The 19,588-nt window shown below is 37.4% G+C and overlaps 1 protein-coding gene across 2 annotated transcripts in view; it reads left to right on the top strand.

Annotated features, from left to right (window-relative positions):
- THEMIS (thymocyte selection associated) overlaps nucleotides 1–19,588 on the top strand; it is a 216,115-nt gene that overhangs the window by 177,281 nt on the left and 19,246 nt on the right. The window contains exons 5-6 of one of the 2 annotated variants that reach the window (XM_027848526.1): nucleotides 3,590–3,743; nucleotides 16,404–16,554. The exons of the other annotated variant lie outside the window; for it this stretch is intronic. Of the exons in view, the coding sequence (XP_027704327.1) occupies nucleotides 3,590–3,743; nucleotides 16,404–16,549 (300 nt within the window). The 3' untranslated portion in view covers nucleotides 16,550–16,554. The remainder of the gene's footprint in view (nucleotides 1–3,589; nucleotides 3,744–16,403; nucleotides 16,555–19,588) is intronic. 2 annotated transcript variants of the gene reach the window in all.

Genomic DNA, 19,588 nt, shown 5'->3' with positions numbered 1-19,588 from the left:
AAAAAAAAAAAAGAAAGTTCATTTTTAAGAGATTAAGGTGTTTAGGGATAGAGTAGGAAAAATACATGTTAGTTAAAATGTTAACACTGGTCTATTTTAAAGTTTAGATAAATTTATTTGACTTCAATCCTTTGTAACCATTGTCGTCTAGCCCTGAGGGAATCGAATATGGGTCAGAGAAGCCTATTAAATGGGATATGACTGATAAGTCAAGAACAGAAGTTGGGAAGAGAGTAGAGCATTGGTGGGCTGGCAGATGGAGAGGATTGGAAACAGAAAAGCATTACAGTAAAGACAAATTGTGGTTAAATTGAAAGTTTTTCCCAGGGCTGGCTGTGACTTTATGTAAGGTTAAGGAGAATAAGAATTCTCAATCCATATAATTATGCTGCATCAATAGTGATTGCTTGCTTACTACATGAAAACTGGCACCTTTGAATCACGATTTGGGACCCTACTGATTAACTCTCAATCATATAGACAAACTCTTAGTTCAAATATATTGAACACTCTAGAATTAATAAATGGTTGTTCATCTGTTGCCTCTGATGTTGCCTTCTCATAGGGAAAATGATGCTCAGAGGTTAAGTGACTGGTCCAAGGTATCAGAGTCAGTCAGGCAGATCTAGTACTTGAACTCAGGTCCTCTTCTCTGACTTTAAAACCAGACCTAGTATTACTTCTTATATGAAAAGTACTCAAGGAAATGGAAAGAAGGAAAAAAAAAACATTACAGAGGCTCCTAGGTCAAATAATAAGTTAGGTTGCAAAATTTTTTCATTTGCAGAGTTTCACTTGAAAAAGCTGTATTTTAGTGCTGTAAGGTTGGGAGAACTATAACCACAGGTTTTCAGAAATGAGTTTAGAATATTTGTCCTAGGCTCTGCCCTATTGTACTATTCTGTGGTTCTCATCTGCCATCTGCAGCAGGCTTTACTCTGCTGGACCCTCTTCAAATGAGATTCCACTTCACATGTTTTCTAATTCAAAACTAATTTCACTGAGAGCTAATCTGACCATAAATGTGGTGTGTATTTTATTCCATTGTGGTTTCGATTTGCATAATTCAAAAGAAGATGAATTTTTCCTCCCCTTTGGCCACAAATTAACCTCTCAGAGTGCAATAGGCATGATTTCCCAATTAAAAAGAGAGCCACTGAAGGGGGCAATAATAACAACATGAATGAGGAATAACCACATTTGCAGGGAAGCAGCAAGGCAAGGGGGATGGGGGTGGAAAGAGTGGAGGGTTTGTTTGTGCATGAAAGACCTACTCTATAGTGTTCATATCACAGACACTTTAGGTGACCCACCCTTCCCCTTCAAATGGGATGCACATCACCACAACTATTTCACCTATGAAATGAGCAGATGTTTCTCTGTGTTAGCATAAGAAGGCAGGCTGTCTAGCCAAATAGTAGGAAGTGGGATGGAACAGGTGCAGGCTTGGCTTTGTGAAACACATTGGTGCTTCCGTTTTGTTGGGGGCCACCATTAGCCAGTATACTTAAGCAGTAGGGAGTAGTGGATATTACTGGTGTTTTTGCCTTATTCCAGCCTCCATAATTCTGTCTTTTAAGACTGCAAGGGGAAAGAAAGAAGAAATAAGGTAGGAGGTTCAGCTCAGGGACAGCAAGATTACAGTGTCCAGGACCCACAGGTACTTTCCTGTTCTAAGGTATCATTGAGCTCTGCTCTCATGCCACCTATTTGGTTAAGGTCCCTAGTGAGGCCTGTCTCATGTGTGTCTTCTTTACGACATCTAGTATATCAGAATTGAAAAGTGGGTTGAATGTCCTAGCACATGACCTACAAATGGGAAACTGACTTGAGCTTAGCTTTGCTGGGTGTCTGAGCTGATATTCTTGAGACCACTTCCTTTCCCTTATATATTTCTGTGCAAAAAGTCAGGCACCCTATTACTCTCAGAGTTTTCACAGAAACCCATCTTTTACTTAACTCTGTAGTGACTGAGTAGCCATCATCACAGATTTTAGAGTTAGAAGGGACCTTCATGCCCATATAATTCAACTTGCATCCCTGAAAGAATCCTCACTCTAAGAGACTCAATAAAGAGTTGACTAGACTGCTTAAAGTTCTATAATAAGACAGAGGCCTCCTCTTCCTGAGTTCACCCATTCCACGTTAGGACAGCTCTGCTTATTAGTAAGTTTGTCTTGAATATCAAGACTAGGTTTTTTTTCATCTTCCACCCACTTTTTCTAGTTCTGCCTTCTGGAGCCATGCAAAATCAGTCTATATGATAGCTCTTCAAATATTTCAGGACAGCTATCATGATTCTTTGAGTTTTCTCTTCTCCAGGTTAAATATTCTCAGTCCTTTTAGTGTATCTTCATGTAGCACTGGCTCAACACCCTTCACCTGGTTGAACTTCTCTGGGTGTTTTCCTGCCATGCCCTTCTTATAGTGGGATACAGGTTATCAAAAGACCAGGGCTAGATTTTACTTCTTACTGTACCAACTTTTTTTAGCACTATTATGATTTCACCCATTGCTATTTTTAATAATATACTTTTAATAACATACTTGTTTTTGAGAGTTTTGGACTCATATTATCTTGAGATGACAGAATTTAATTCTTAATTTTTTTGATGAAATGACTTGTGACAAGTCTAAGGCAGTCCAGATCTATAACACAAAATATAGAAGAGAGTTGGCAGTTAGCCAGTTCATTTTGATTAATGCATATAGTCAATATAGATTATCCAGGCCTCAGGGTTTATATTTTATCTTAAGTGACCTAGTTTCTCTGACTACATGGACTAAATTTTACCACTTACTTTGCACAGTATGGAAGCTGCCTATGAATATTCTCAGATGTTATACATAGTGGGAAACATTCACTTGGGCTTTGGTGATGAGGATGAGTGTTGAATGCTCAATTTCAGATGAAGGGTTCGAATTTTTGCTCTTATTTGATGGATCTTTTGAAGCATACAGTATGTCAGGACAACATCAAACACTGTGTCATCACCAAATTTGAAATGAATTTTTAATGGTCATTAATACTGTGTATGCCTTAATAATCCTTTCTTATCTTGACTTGTTATTCCAGACTGAGTAGAGGAGTTAGGACAATTTCTGTAATGCTGATGAAAATGTGTAACATTTTGAATTGAAAGTATGATTTACTTTGTTTATGGAATAAGTATAAACTAGACATGAAGTATATTGCTGTTTATGACTTGGAGAGTAATGAGAGACTCCAAATTAATTAACTGTAAAATGTGAATAGTCGAGTTAAAATTCATTTTAAATGAAGCACATTCAAAAAGCTAAGAAGAGAGCAATGCTCAAGTGTATTCTTGGAGGATGATTTTCTGTGCCCAGGGTGACTTTTTTATTCCTGTCATTTAAATTGCAGCATTTCTCCGCACCTATATTACTACAATCTATTGATGGAAATATGATTTGTAACTCACTTTGACATGCAGGAGATTCTGTTTCAGAGTTGTAGAAATGACCTATAATGTGATGGATGCTCTTCCTTGTCATATTTCTGGGAAGCATTCAGTTTGGACTCATAATTTACTCGTGAAATCAATCGCACTGGCCTGTGTAATTTCAGAGTCTCCATGTAGAAACAGCCAAGAACCTGCACTCACAGCAAGCAACTGCCGCCTTGAAATTACCAGTTAGTTGTCAAATTGATTTGACCCATCCGGAGACAGAGCAGGATGTGATCAGGACAACTGCATTAGCAGAAACCAGAGTGATGAGAGGTCAGTTAAGCAATATGATTTCATTTGTTAATATGCCACAGTCTAACCTTGAATTTGACAAATGCTGAATTTGCAGGCATTTTGTTCCCCCCATTACTTCAACTAGAATGGGAACCTCAGGCAAAGTGAACCTCACGATCCTAAATGTCCTGTAGAAATGTCAGTTCTGATAAAAGGTGAGTATGTCCGAGGATTCAATAGTAATGTTAAACTGTGCTCATGTAAGTGACATGCATATTCACTATTTTCCAGGAATAGACACATAGAGAAGGGCAAACTTTATCTATGCTTGCTTCATCTATGGTCATCCTGGCCAAGGAAAATGTTCCTATTTGAGATTGCTGATTCAGCTATGGTAATAAAGTTTTAGTATTTTTATTTAAAATGTGACAAGAATGATTAATGGGTTGGAAAAAGGTGTCTTATGAGAAAAGGTTCTTTTTTTTTGTTAGAAAAAGGTGGAAGTGAAGGATTCTGATGACAGCCTTTGAGCGTATGCTCAGTAATTGTCCAAAGGATGATAATCAGGGGCTTACCATCTGAGGGTAGAACAAGAGAAAACAGGCTCACAAAAAAAGAGGAGAGCCTCTAGGCTAGCTATAAAGGAGCTTTGAGTGTTCAAGCCTAAAATGAAGGACCAAAAAAAGTGCTTTCCTAGAAATTCCTCTTCTCCTCTTCACAATGAATGGTAGTCCTGGCTCTCCATAGGTGGAATAAAAGCCTGAAGCTACTTTTACCTCATTAATGCCTGTATACTCCCATACATAATTCCAAGAAAACCTAAAAACAACAAATTGATCTTTTTTTTTCCCCCAAGCATACAATTTGCTCCTTCTCTCTTGGTTTTCTAGTTTTTACACATTCCTTTCCCCACTTCCTCAGTTTTGTATCATTACATTTCCCTTCCTCCATCCCACAAGGGCATGTCAAAGTCAATGCAGTGGATATTATGCTCCTGAAGTATTCCTGCACCAAAACCAGTCCATATAAATTAGGTTCTTTTATGTAGTGAGCTTACTGACTTCTGATACTAACATAAAAATATCCCATAGAGCTTTCCTTATTACCTTATCATTGGATCTCTCTGACTGACAAAAATGAAATTCTGCAAAAGACTTTGAAAACCAAACAGATTGCATTTCCTTCAAGTTCCAAATACTAATCAAGTGTGAATTTAAAAGAAACAGCTACCAGCTTAGAAATTGATGTTGCGTGTTGAGTCTTAGGGCTTTATTTATGCATTGGCAATATCTTTTTTCTTAAAAGTATTGATCCTGAAAGGTGCCAGATACACAATTCCCAAGATCAAAGTTCTGCATTTCAGTCATAATAAACTGTATAGTGCAAGGGTGGGGAACCTGCGTCCTCAAGGCCACATATGGCCTCGAGGTATAGTCTATTCTCTCTCTGTTTTATGGGTTTACAGAAGGAGACTCTAGGTCTGCAAGAGACTGCTCCCACTGAATCCCTCCAATTGTGTATGCTGGGAGGGTTAGTACAGATCCAGAAACACATGCAGTTCATTGCTATTTGAAACATAACACCTTTAACTGCAACAGAATAAGACAAGAGGGAATTCAATGGCAATGAGAAAGATCTCTTAATTTTAGTCAAGAAATTAAGGGAAAGATTCTTGTTGTTGTTCAGTCATTTCAGTCATGTTTGACTCTTTGTAACCCCATTTGGAGTTTTCTTGGCAAAGATACTGGAGTGGTTTAACATTTCCTTTTCCAGCTCATTTTACAGATGAGGAAACTAAGAACAACCGGGTTAAGTGACTTGCCCAAGGCCACACAGCTAGTAAATGTCTGAAGCCAGATCTGAACAAAGGAAGATGGAGTTTTCCTGACTCCAGGCCTAGCTGCCTGGATACTTTTTTTTCTAATGTAAGATTCCAAAGGTGTAACTCTGGGCTGTGCTTTTATTTACTTCTACTAACAATAAGATCTAACATCTTTATTTTGCCTTATACTTTATGAAGGACTCTTCTTGACGCTTTGTGAGGCAGGTGATACGTTATCATCCTCATTTTACAAATATGGAAATTAGAGGTCAAAGGGATTAAGTCATTTGTCCAAGGTCACAGATCATATAACTGATGGAGCCAGGATTCAAAACTAAGACTTGATTCTAAGGCTAATACTTTTTCCATTGTATCACCCTATGCCAGCTCTTGTGACTCATATCCTTTTTATGGTTATATTTGAAAAGCATTATAACCTTCTGAAATTACCAATATTCACTAATATGATAATAATAACACACTATCCACATTCTCCAGCCCTTCCCTTATAGAGTCAAAATGAAACCTTAGTGATATGCTCCCCATATCATTAGAGTAAAGCTACGCTTATCCAATACCCATTAACCAGTAATTCAGTGGTAAATGATTTATCTAATCAATTATCTCACATAATGGAAAAAAGAAACTATTGTATTGTAATTTTCTCATTTTAACCGGGTCACAGAATTTCAGAGGGAATAGCGATCTCAGAGTCCATCTAGTCTAACCTCTAATTAAATAAAAATCATTTTTACTGTATTTCTGACAAATGGTCTTTAAACTATCACTTCAAGGCCTCCAATGATAGAAATCCACTATCTCCTATTTTAGACAGTTCTGTATTTTAAAAAAAAATTTTTTCCCTATATTGGACCAAAATCTACTTGGCTGCAAATTATCCTAGTTCTACCCTCTGAGGCCAATCAAAACGGTCCAATTCTTCTTCCACATGATGACTCTTCAAATGCTTGAACACACCCATCAGGTTCACACTGGGTCTTCTCCAGGATAAACATTCTCCCTTTATTTTTTTAATCTATCTCTTATGCAGTAGATTTTGATCCTCTTCAAATCTTGGTTACCCTCCTCTGGACTTGCTCCAATTTCAGTGTCTTTCCTAAAAAGTACTTCCCGGAACTAGACAAAATACTCCAGAAGCGGTATGATCAGGAAAAAGTATAGAGACATTACTATTTCTCTTTTATATTTTTATCATGCCTCTTTTTGGCTTCCGTGTCACAGTACTTCTTGATGATGGGCTTTGAAGTTTGTTAAAAGCCCTAGTTGTTTTTTTTTTTTCATATTACTGTAGTTTTATGTTACCTCCTCTATCTTATACTTGGGTAGCTGATTTTTTTTAACCTAAGTGTATTCACATTTTTTCCTGTGAAAATTTATCTTCTCTACTAAAATCCTACTTGGATGCCTCATTGTGATTTGAAGATGGTCATAGGTTCTTAAAGCCCATGCCAGCTATGCACAAGGTCTGGCAAGTCCTACCAAATTGGGCAAAGAACAATTTACAATATTGACATTATGTCACTTGGCCAAGGACCAACCTAGCTAATTTCAGAAAGGCTCATCCCTAGTTTGATCATAGGATAATATATTTTTTTTTTTTTGCCACAGAAACTCTCCAAACTCACACATTAAATTATAGAAAAATTGTAATCTGTATTGAAGGATACCTATACTGACAAAGTTTCAGGTCCTTGATATATAGAAGTAAATTACTTCTTATTTAATTTTGAGCTCTTTCTAGATACCTGTTTTGGTTTCTAATACATTAGCTGTCCCTCCCATGTTCCCGTCATTGGTTAAAATGAACAACTCAAGGATGAGGAAAGATTCCTCAGACATTCCATTGGAGATCTTCCCCCAAACTAGAATCTATCAGTGTTCATTGGGTCTAGACATTGGTGACATATAAAAAAACTTGAGAGACATAGTTTCTGGGTAATTAATCATTTTATTAATTATGTTAGCAAGTAATAAATAAAAGGGGTCAGTGGCACTCTTGGCCAAAGACCTCTCATGGAACCCACTCAGTGCTTATATGTCCTTGGAAGAGTGGGCATCCCTGAGGGTGGCAATCAATTCTTATTGGTTTACAATTAATGAGAAGAATAAATATTATAATGAGGGAGGAAATCTAAGGAGGATATGGGGGACTTGACTTTGATCACTCTTGCTCTCAGACCACCCCCAGACCTGGGCAGTCTAGACAAAGGATCTACCCCCCCACCCACCCAAGCCTGAGTAGAACACAATGGGCTTCCTCACTTGGATAGGGTCTGAACAAGATTAAGGAGAAAGTTAATCCAGTCTCATTATCAGCAATGTCCTTCAGATGCTGGCTTGACTGAGTAGAGAATGAGGATATAGGAAAGGAAAAAACCCTGGATCTCCCCAATAATTTGTTACTTAATATTCATTTCTCTCACATTCAAATAGTTCTGAGCCCAAGTAAGCAAACTGTCATTGAACCCACATTTCTCTTTCTTATTCCTAAAGACCGCATGAGAGAGTTTGCCAAATGGCTTTGTGAAATCCAAGTATATCATGTCTATGCCAGTCCTTTGATCTACCAATTTATTAATTCAATTCAATGAGCATTTACTAAGTACCTACTGCATTATAGGCACTATACTAGGTATTATAGACACAAAGACAAAATTAAAAAGTTCCTGACTTCAAGGAGCTCATATTTTATTGTTAAAGATGAAAAGAGTTTAGTGCGGCATGATTATGACCTGTTCACGATGAGGTTAGACTGGAACTGAATGATCACTACTTCTCTTTTTAAATTCTCACAAACCATCCCTTTAATGATATATTCTAGAATTTTAACACCATAAGACCATAAATTAAGAGCTAGAAGGGATCTTAGACACTATTGAGGACAACCTCCTCATTGTACATAAAGTTTAATTAATTTGCCTAGAGTTACATTATTAGTGTCTGAGGTAGGATTTGAATTTGTCTTCTTGATCTAAATCCCATATCCTATGTACTACACAGTGCTGCAGCCCAAATCAAGTCCAGGGTCTAAATAAAGCTCAATAACCTCTATTTTGAAGAATCTATTATTGTTGTTTTTCTTTTTTCAGTTGTGGCTAACTCTTTGTGACCCCATTTGGGATTTTCTTGGCTAAGATACTGGAACTATCTGTCATTTTTTTCTCCAGCTCATTTTACAGATAAGGAAACTGAGACAAACAGGGTTAAGTGACTTGCCCAGGGTCACACAGGTAGTAAGTGTTTGAGGCTGGATTTGAACTCAGGTCTTTCTGTTTCCAAGACCAGTGCTCTATCTACTGGGCACCTAGCTGCCCATAAAGAAAAAAAAAAGAAAATCAGGACATTTACGTGTCATCTGTTCTTCATGTTATTCTGCTATCATCTCAATTGGTTGGAATACTAGGAATTTCCCCTACTCCTGGCCCCCTTCTATTTTCTTTTTATACCCTCTTGATCATATTTGCAAATATATATGCAAAAATTGTTTGAGCCTTGTTAGGTATACTCCAGCCTTAGCCAAGAGCCTATCAGTTCAATATCTTAAGCTGGAGCTGTGTTTTCATGTAGATATGGCAATGGAGAATACAAATATATGACTAGAAAGCACGCTTAAAATTCCCATATTTATATTACCTTCTAAAGAGCTTTGGTTGGTAAAATAAATTATAAATCTTGCTTATGTCACCACCCTATTCAAAACACTAAGATGGCCCATCAAATGCCAGTGAATAAAAACTGTTTGGATGGCATTTATGGCCTCCTTACAATATGGCCCCAAATATTTTTCTGGGTTACTCTCCCCAAATTCTCCTTCATATACTCTATGATCCAAACAAACTGGAATACCCAGTCATCCCAGAAAATTACTAATATTTTCCTGCTAATAGCTCACAAGGACAACTAGGTGGCACAGTGGATAAAGTACCAAGCCAGGAATCAAGAAGACTCATCTTTATGAGTTAAAATCTGGCCTCGGGAAAGTCACATAACCCTGTTTGCCTCAGTTTCTAAACTGTAAAATGAGCTGGAGAAGTAAATGGCAAATCACTCCAATATCTTTGCCAAGAAAACCCCAAATGATGTCATTAAGAGTTGGACACAACTGAAAAATGACCAAACGACAACAACGACAACAATAGCTTATAAGGATTTTCTAGTTATATGATTCAAACATCCTGAAACAAAGTTAAGGATACAGAATGATTGAGTTTCATTTGGATCAGTGTTCTTCAAACTAGGTGAAGTACCATAATAACACCACAACAAATATTAATAACAATCTACATTGTGTTGCTACTTTGTGTAAGTTATGACATTTAATCCTCAGAACAGACCTCTAAGGGTTATCATGCCCATTATACAGATGAAGAGGGAGGCAAAGTTTATTATTTAATATAATAAAGGTAGTAAGTAGAACAACAATTTAACCCCAAGCTGACTAAATCTCAATCTAATACTCCTTCCACTATGCCAAACTATTTATCTCCATAGTTTGCAGCTTTCTATTCCAGTATTCTGATCCATGGGCACAGATAATTCAGAACTTTCCCAAGATGGAGATAGTTTGTATAGCAGAAGGTAGCTAAGACTAGTAATCATGAGACCAGAATTCTAGCCCTGGAGCTACTATTGAGTAACTCTTTCACCTTAGATTCTTTTACCTCTCTGGAGCTTATATTATCAGATGCTTTCAAACTCCATGTGCTATGATTTCATGCTTCTATATTATAGGTATCATCTCTTAACTAGTTTTAGACACCAGAATATAATCCTTCTTGAGGCAGCTAGTGGCACAATGGATAGAGTGCTGAGCCTCCAGTCAGGAATAACTGAGTTAAAATCCAATCTCAGATACTTACTAGCTTTATGATCTTGGTTAAGTCACTTAGCCTCTGTTTACCTCAGTTTTCTCACTTGTAAAATGAGGATAAAATAGCACCTACTCTGCTGGGTCCGTTAGGTGCCACAGTGGTTACAGTGGCAGACCTGAAGTCAGGAAGACTTATTTTTCCTGAGTTCAAATCTGGCTTTAGACTATGAACTGTGTGACTCTGGGCAAGTCACTTAACCTGTTTGCCTCAGTTTCCTCATCTGTAAAATGAGTAGAGAAGAAAATTGCAAACTACTTCACTGTCTTTGCTAAGAAAATCCCAAATGGGATCACAAAGAGTCAGACAGGACTGAACTGATTGAAAAACACTTTGCAGGATTATTGTGAGCTTTAAATGAGATAATATTTGTAAAAATTGCTAAGCACAGTGCCTGACCCAGGGTAGGTGCCATATAAATGCTTATCCTCTTCTTATCTTCCCTTTTTCTACCCCATGTCCTGGAGACTATTAACATGAGTCTTTTGCCTCAGTTCTGAGGAAGTTATCCCAAAATAGCTCAGTCCTCAAAAAAATAAAGATCTGGCTATGGTTTGGACAAAAGAGAATTATTATTACTATTTTTTTTATTCAAAAGATAATTCTGTCCTGTGGTATGCTGGTAAATGATTAACAACTGGGTCTAAGGAAAAAAAATTGTATGCACAATACACTTTTAAATTAAATTCACTTTTAAAATATTGTCGCCATTACTTAATTGAGTCCATACAGTCAACAAATCATAAATCAACCCCTGATTTGTAGAATTGTGATTTCTGAAGTATAAATACTCAACCAAAATTTTTAATTATATTTTTATTTCATTAAATATTTCCCAATTACATGTAAAATATTTTTAACATTCACTTTTTTAAAAAAAAATTAGTTCTGAATTCTTTGCCCCCTTCTACTGCTACATCACCCTTTGAGAAGGCAAGCAATATGATATTGATTATACATGTCATACTGAAAATTTAACAATCAGCTCCCATGAGCTACTTCATGCTAGATCCAGTATACCCCTTCTTCTAACCCTCTCTAGTAAGTGAGTTCCACAGTCATTGGGAAAATCTGACAACTACATAAGGATATATAATGATTATAAATTGGCTATAAACAAAGCATGCATGCCTGGTATTTATTCAAAGCCCAGGACTGAATCTTGATGTCAAGTTAATGGGCAAGAAAAGTCTTCAGTAAGCTTGACATGAGGCATTCCCATCAGCTGCTGCTCCGAAAGAGGGTTCCAGAGAGAACTATATGATTAATACACATAAACACCTCTATCAATTTCACCTTAGGTTTTAAATCTGCCTTTGCCACATTCTGAATAGAAGAGAGAATCTGTTTCTTGGCATTCCAACTGTAGCAGCAAAACTACGTTACCACAAATCCAAAGCAGAATAGGAGACAGAGCTGGAAATATTTTTAGTGCCTCTGTGAACAAGGGTTAAGACTCCAATTAAGTAAACTTATACTACAAGCCCCCAGCAGAGAGAATCACTGGGGTCACAGGGTGAAATGTTCCAAGACCTTACTAGGCTGCAGATGAAGAATAAGCAATAAAATAGGCATTATCCCCTGGGTACATAGTTGAACTGAAAGTTTACTAGAGCATAATACATCATGGGAAATGACTGCTGGCTCCATTGACCACAATAATACCACATCACATGTTTGTGTTGAATGCAGACAAGAGAAATGGATTTTGGAGAAGACCATAGTATTCAAAAGAAGGCATTTTGCCCCTTGTTTTCTGGGATACCAATGGCAAGAGCTATTTCTAACCACTTCTTGGGTTTATAAAGTAGGTGCTGCCCCTTGAAACACTTAAAATGACTTGGCAGGAATGTTCTATACAAATACAAGGAGTTAATGGCTTCATAAATGTCCTCATAATCAGAGGGCAAAACATTGTACTGCTGTTCAGATCTGGCTCATCAAATACTAAATGACAAAGGAGTGGAGTGCACTTAGAACATAGCTCTCAAATAAAATCAGTGGTTGCCATGCCATGCCATGCCTATTAAAATGATTATATGGGCATGTTCAGTGGATAAATGTTTCCATAACATATTTGATCTGAAGTGGGCTGATTTGTGTATCATTTCAAGGAGTAAAGTAAGATCTGGGCATGGTTAAATCAGCAGTCTTAACCTGTTTTCTAAATATAAAAAATAATAAATATATGTCTATGTTACATATATATATATATAATATAAATATGAAAATAAGTGGGATGGCATCAGCCTCATCATATCTCCCTTCAGTCATTTGTTGTCTTTGTTCAATTCAACAAACATTTATTAAGCTCCTACTATGTGCAAATCATTGTACTTAGCATTAGGATAAGAAGGAAAAATGAAAACAATTACTGCCCTGAAAAAGCTCTTATTTACCAGGCACAGGGGTAGGAGAGCATGAGTATATACTCTCATAAGTAAACATTAGGTCCTTTGAGTCTGGAGAGGATAGTCACAGCAGTGGAAATCAAGAGAAGTCTCCACAAGTAGGAAGTAGAAACTGAGCTGAGCCCTGATGGAAGCAAGGGAATTTAAGAGGTGGAGAAGAAAAGCAAGGCTATTTCAGGCATTGGAAACAATCAACCAATCTAGGAGCATTTGTTAAGTGCTTACTAAGTGCAAGGCATTGTGTTAGGTCTTGGGTACTCAAAGACATCAGTGAAGCAATCCTTGCTGTTCAGGAGTTTACTTTTGATTGGGAGTGGGGTTACAACATTTATTGGTATACAGATATATGCATTTATAGGCATATATAAAATTAATATATGGTAGAGTTCTGGGGGTGGGAGTAGAGACATTAATAATTAAGCCATTCAGGGAAGGCATCATGTTGAAGGGGATCCTTTAGTCAAGCTTTGAATGAAACTAAGGATTCTAAAATCTGCAAGTGGGGAGAGAGGGCATTCTAGGCATAGGAGACAGCTAGTGCACAGGCATGGAGATGGGAGATTGATTCTTGGGAATGACGAGCACTAACAAGGCCATTCTAGTGGGATAGTGGAGTGTGTAAAGGGGAGAAATGTGTAATAAGGCTAAAAAGGTAGGTTGGATCATATTGCAAAGGGCTTTAAAAACTGAACAGATAAATTTATACTTGATCCTAGGGGAAACAGGTCATTCTCGGAAGTTTCATTGAGTAGGGAGGTAAAATGTTCAGTGCTGTGCTTCGGAAAAATCATTTTGGCATTTGTGTGGGGGATTAATTGAAATAAGGGGAGACTTGAAGCAAGGATATCAATTAGGAGAATATTGCAGTAATTTATTTGAGAGGTGATCAGGACCTGAAGAAGGGGGGTGGCAGTGTGAGTGAAGGAAAAGAGACAGATGCAAGAGATATTATGGAGCTAAAAACACGTTTTGGCAACTGATTGGATACTTATGGTGAGAAATACTTAGGGCCCATATTAGATTGGTGGCAGTGAGAATAGAAGAGAAGTAATGGGCATGAGAAAAGTTGCAGAGAATGATTTGATGGACACCTAATGTGGATATAGGGAAGTAAGAGGGGGAATAAAAGATGTCAAAAACCAGTGTGATTGAGAGGATGGTGATACTATTGACGGAAATAAGAAACTCAGGGAAAGAGTCAGTTGGGAGAGAAAGATAACGATTTCAGATTTGGACATGTTGAATTTGAAGTGCTTCTGAGACAAGTAAAGTAAGTCAGAAGACTTGACTTCAAATCACTCTTTTAATATTTAATACTCATGTGACCTTGGACAACTCATTTAAGTTACCTGGTCTCAGCTTTCTCATCTATGTAGCTAAGGCCTTATATGACAAAGGCTAGAGGAAAAAGTGACATTATAGGAAGGTGGCACAGTAGATAGTCAGGCTGGCGTCAGGAAGACTCATCCTTTTGAGTTCAAATCTGTCCTCGGACACTTAGTAGCTTATGACGATGGGCAAGTCAATTAACTCATTTTGCCTCAGTTTCCTCATCTGCAAAAGGAGCTGGAGAAGGAAATGGCAAACCACTCCAGTATCTTTGCCAAGAATATCCCAAGTGGGTCATGAAGAGTTGAAAAATGACTGAACCAAAACCAAAAAAGGAAGTAAATCTAAATTTGTTGCAAAAGGGAGTTTCATATTCTTCTTAAGTGGAAAATCTCAGAAAAGCTTCAACTTCTTATTTTTGTATTGATAAGAAAATTGAAAAAAAATTAGTTTTTTTTTAAATAATGATCATTTTTTCCATACAAAGAATGCAAATAAGTGTTTGATAAATGCCCTGTAATAAAAGATATTCAGAGCATTGGATGTACTTTTCTGTAAATGTATAGTTAAGTCAATCAGTCTGCCAGACAACAGGCTTTTATTAAGTGCCAGACATTGTGCTAAGTACTGGGGATAGAAAGGAAAATATGTGATCCCTACCATCAAGGAGCTCACATTATATTAGAAAAGATAACATGCAATAAAATATGGACATGCAAGAAATATACAGAGTGGAAGGAAAGTCATCTCAAAAGGAAGGCATTGCTGTGTTTTCAGCGGTGAAGGGTAGGTAAGACTTTTTTGTAGAATGTGAGATGTGAATTGAATATTCTAGGAAGCCAAGGAAACCAGGAAGGGAAGGTGTGGAGAAAGCATTCTAGGCATGGGGAATGACTGGTGCAAATACACAGTGCAGGTAGATATGATTTTCTATTGCTATTGGCTCAATCCCCCACTGGCATGCTTCCCTTCCTCCCTCTTCTTTCTCTACTCTTTCACATTATCAATTGAGTTTGAGATGCCTAAGCTTAAGATAAGACAACCCAAGCTACCAGTTATTGAGGATTTCCCATTTTAATTTTTCCCCCTGAATCATTTCCAATTGATTATCTTTAATTTATTTGCTGTCTCTGTGTCAAGAAATGCTATAGCACTATGAATTACATTGTTTTTTCACTTTGTGTTCTTTACTGTTTCGTACCCTTTGCATTCACATTATTGAATACTATAGTGATTTCTAAGGTAGATTTTCAACAGCAAAATTTATCACACTGAAGATCTGATGCTCCCAAGTCTATTCGTTGATTAGTGCCATTTAAGCTATCTTTTCCTATTTCCTTTTAGATGATTATACGGTTGCATAGTGACAGAGCCTTCTTTTACCCATCATGCTTAACCAATTTCAATTCTCACTTCTTCCAGGTATCCCACTCTTATTCTAACAAATGAAGACCAATAATAATAAAAAAGATTAAGTGTTTGTAGACATCTGAAATAAGAGATGTTAAGAAAGGAAATTGGGACTGTGATTTCATTGGTGTAAGGAACCCCCAGATTAGGAAACTTTCTACTAATACAGGTTGGCATCATCTCTGAAACTTAAAATCTTTGAGAGTTGTCTCTAGTTGAGATATCAAACATATGGCCTACAGGAGTATAGCCAGAGCCAGATTAAAATGTAATTGGGAAAGATTTAACAAAATAAAAAAATTAATAATACCTAGATAATATTACATTAACATTTTATGTTTTAAAGCTAAGTTAATATGTGGCTTGCATGAATTCTTAGGTACGGATTAGTGGCCCCCATTTATTACATTTGTGTTGGACAACACTGCTCTATAACACTCACTGAGTTTAAATGACTTTCCCAGGGTCACAAAGCCAGTATGTGTCAAAGGCAAGAATTGAACCTGGGTTTTTCTAGCTCCAAGATCACATCTCTGTTCAACTGATCATACTGACACCCCAAGTTTGCCTGATAGAGGGTAAGCTGGCTTGTGTGTACCAACAAAGGACTACCTTAGTAGTGACTTTATTTTTTTGTAACACGATTAACATAAACTGGTGTGCTGAAGGATGCCTGGGGAAAGTACCCAGAGTTACAAAAGTCAGGGCTTCCTCTAAAAATAAGTGCAAATATTTTCCACTTACTTCTTGCTGGTGAGGGGAGACTAAGGTGGCTATAAATATTGCCAAGTGGATGATCTTTTATTTCCTTACCCATATGTTTTATTCATTTGTTTAGCCTCAGCAAAAACTGTGCTCATAAAAGATGATCTGGAAAGGAAGTTAAAGGATGAGCATGATCATAAACACATCAGTGAAAATTTAGTTGAGAATGTAAAGCAAAAATTACAAGAAAGGACCTTCCACAGTAAAACCCACTCTTGAAGAAGGTAAGTGTGCTTTGCAAACCTCCACATTTTTACCCAATGGATTGTTTTCTAATCTGCAGATAATCACTCTTACGCAAGCTAATTGTCTTAGTTTTGTACTTTCAGCTTTTTAGAGGGAAGAACAATATGATACAAATAGATGCAGTTCAAATTGATACTTAGAAAGTACATCCCTTACAACTGACAGAGAAGTAAAAAATAATTGTCCTGAGGTATCCCCAAGCAATGGAGACTCTCCCTTTTCATTTTAAACCCCCATCTGCTTTTCTGGTTGTCTGACAAACTTATATTCTCTGATAGGAGGTGCGGTATCAGCAATGTGCTGGGAAATGTTTATCAGCCAGCTTTCCAAAGCAAAACAAAACAACAACAACAAAAAATACCACAATATACTTTTAAACTTAATCTGCATTATTACCATTTTCTCCATCACTTTCTTAAGTCCAGAAGATTAGCAAAACAATAAATCAAGCCTTGATTTGTAATATTTCAAAGTTTCTGAGGTGGACATGTTCACCCTGAAAATTGAACCATCAGCTCTTATGAGTTGGTACCAGCTGGCTCTAGTATATCCCTGGATGACAAATAAAATTTAATTTTACTATATTGTGGATTCTGATTAAGGATAGTCTTCTTGAGCCTTCATTTTTTGTGGGGCTTGGAACTTCATGACAAAAGGTTAAATTAGCAAAGGTTACTTACATCTTGTCCCAACTTAGGCCCTATCTATATGACATGAAATCAACTGCTTGATCTAGTCAATTTAGTTGACTGGATAACTCAATGAAAAAAATCAAATGAGGTCAGTCAGTGAACTAACATCTATTAAGTATTGACTATGTGCAAAGTACTATGCTAAGCACTGAAGATGTAAAGAAAGGAAAAACATATGGTCTCTGCCCTCAAAGACCTCACATTCCATGAGGAGAGACAAATTACAAATAAGTGTCTGCACAAGATACATGAGGCAGCTAGATAGTTCAACAGATAGAGTGCTGGGCTAGAGTCAGGAAGACCTGAGTTCAAATCTGGCCACAGACACTTACTAGCTATGCCACTTAACCTCTGTTTGTCTTAATGCACTGGAGAAGGAAATGGCAAACCATTAGTGCTTTGCCTAGAAAACCTCATGAACAGTATTGGGCATGCTATGGGTTCACAAAGAGTCGGACATTACTGAATGACTGAACAACAAGATACCTGCAGAGTAAATGGAGGGTAATCTCAGAGGGTAGGCAGTAGAAACTTCAGGTGGGACTGGGAAAGGCATCCTGCAGAAGGTGGGGTTTCAGTTGATTCATGAAGATGGCTAAGGAAGCCAAGAGCCTGATATGGAAAAGAGCATTTCAATCATGAAGAGTAGCTGGAGAAAATGCACAGAGTGATGGAATTTCTTGTATGAAGAACAGAAAGAAGACCATTGTCAATGGGTTGTGGAATAAATGGAGGAGAGTAAAGTGGGAAAAGATTGGAAAGGTAGGAATTATTGGGTTTCTTCAATACAAATATCTAAGTCAATTCATATATGATAAACATAGCTTTGGTCCACACAGTTATGTTTAATCCAGTGCATAATGTCCAAACCCCCAAAAAAGTTTCCTTAGCTTTTTACTGAGAATAGGATAGTAAATTTTGATTCCTAGAGATTCCCCCAACCTTCAAATGGTCTGATGTCTATCTCAGACTGAAGTGATAGGAGCTACATTCTAAGAAGGACATCAATAAGCAGAAGGCCCAGAAGAGGGCATCTAGGATGGTAAAAGTTCTTGAATATTAGAATCATTTGAAGGAAATGGGGACTTTTAGACTGAAGAAGAGAAGATGGGGGTGGGGTGAGGGGACATGAGAAGTGTCTTTGAAAAAACCTTTATTTGGAAGAGGGATTAGACTTGTTTTTAGTCCAAGAAGGAAGAACCTAGAGGCAGTGTTGATCTGAGGTTAGAGGACCAGGATTCAAATTCCAGCTCTGCTGCTTATTAGTAAAGTAGTATATGGTCTGAAGTTACTACCCTAAACCCCACTTGCACTGGCAGGTTGGGTCCTCAGTGCATGACTACTATGTTTTTCCCCTGGGTTCTAAGGTACCTGAAGATGTTTTTCTAGTGCTCTAGAGCTCAGTAGGTCCCATGAGTGTGCTTCTACCAATGATTATCAGTTGATACTAATTAGAAAGACAAACTTAATTAACTTTTAGAAAGCAGTATTTACTAAGGTGACTTAGTAAGAACATTTGGTAGAAAACATCCTCCCCAAAAATCTGTGATGCATACACCAAAACTTATGGCTTCCAAGAGAAAGTGAGCTCAAGTTTAGAGAGTCCCTAATTGCCCTCACAACTCCTGGTTGCTGGAAATGTTTTTTTCTATACTTCCTGGCATTCTCTTAAAATTTCCCCTTAGGCATTGTTGTAGTTTAGGGTGCTGGGAACCCCAAAATGCAAGGGTACATGGAGGTCTGCCTTGAAAGAATTTGACCACTCAAGCCTTCTTCCAGTCAGAGTAAAGAGGTTTTATTATAACACCAGTTAGGTGGGCAAGATTCCTAGTAAATATATGGTATTGTAATGCCAATAGGAATGGGTAAGATTCTAAGAATCTGAGTTTGGTAGGGATGATACTTATACACAAGACAGTGAGAAGATCTGGGTGGGATTAAGGAGTGGAGTGGTCCAGGTGCAGATAATTAAAGGAGAGATCAACAGTGAAAGAGCAGTGAAAAGGATGCACCAGATGCCTCAGGTGAAGCAAGTTTAGGGGCTGGGTTGCTTTCAAAGACATGGTCTTTTTCCTTTAGGGGCACAGGTCCAATAACCCCATTAGCATGGTGTAGCTTCTATACTGGACTCCATGTAGAGTCTTGAAGCTGCCCATATAAATCTGGAAAATTCATAAATTTGGGTATAATAGTAGACTATGTATCTGTGGTCTATGTCTGTTGTCTGAGAACTAGCAAAGAGGCTCATCACCAAAAAGTTGACCACTAGGTGATCATATATTTTTTTCCTCCACAACAATCCATAAAATGAAAAAAAACA

The sequence above is a fragment of the Vombatus ursinus genome, unplaced genomic scaffold, assembly GCF_900497805.2.
Source record: "Vombatus ursinus unplaced genomic scaffold, bare-nosed wombat genome assembly UNPS02006779.1, whole genome shotgun sequence".
NCBI classification, from domain to species: domain Eukaryota; kingdom Metazoa; phylum Chordata; class Mammalia; order Diprotodontia; family Vombatidae; genus Vombatus; species Vombatus ursinus.
The sequence above is the reverse complement of the archived record's forward strand: the minus strand, read 5'-3'. Positions and strand labels throughout refer to the sequence as shown.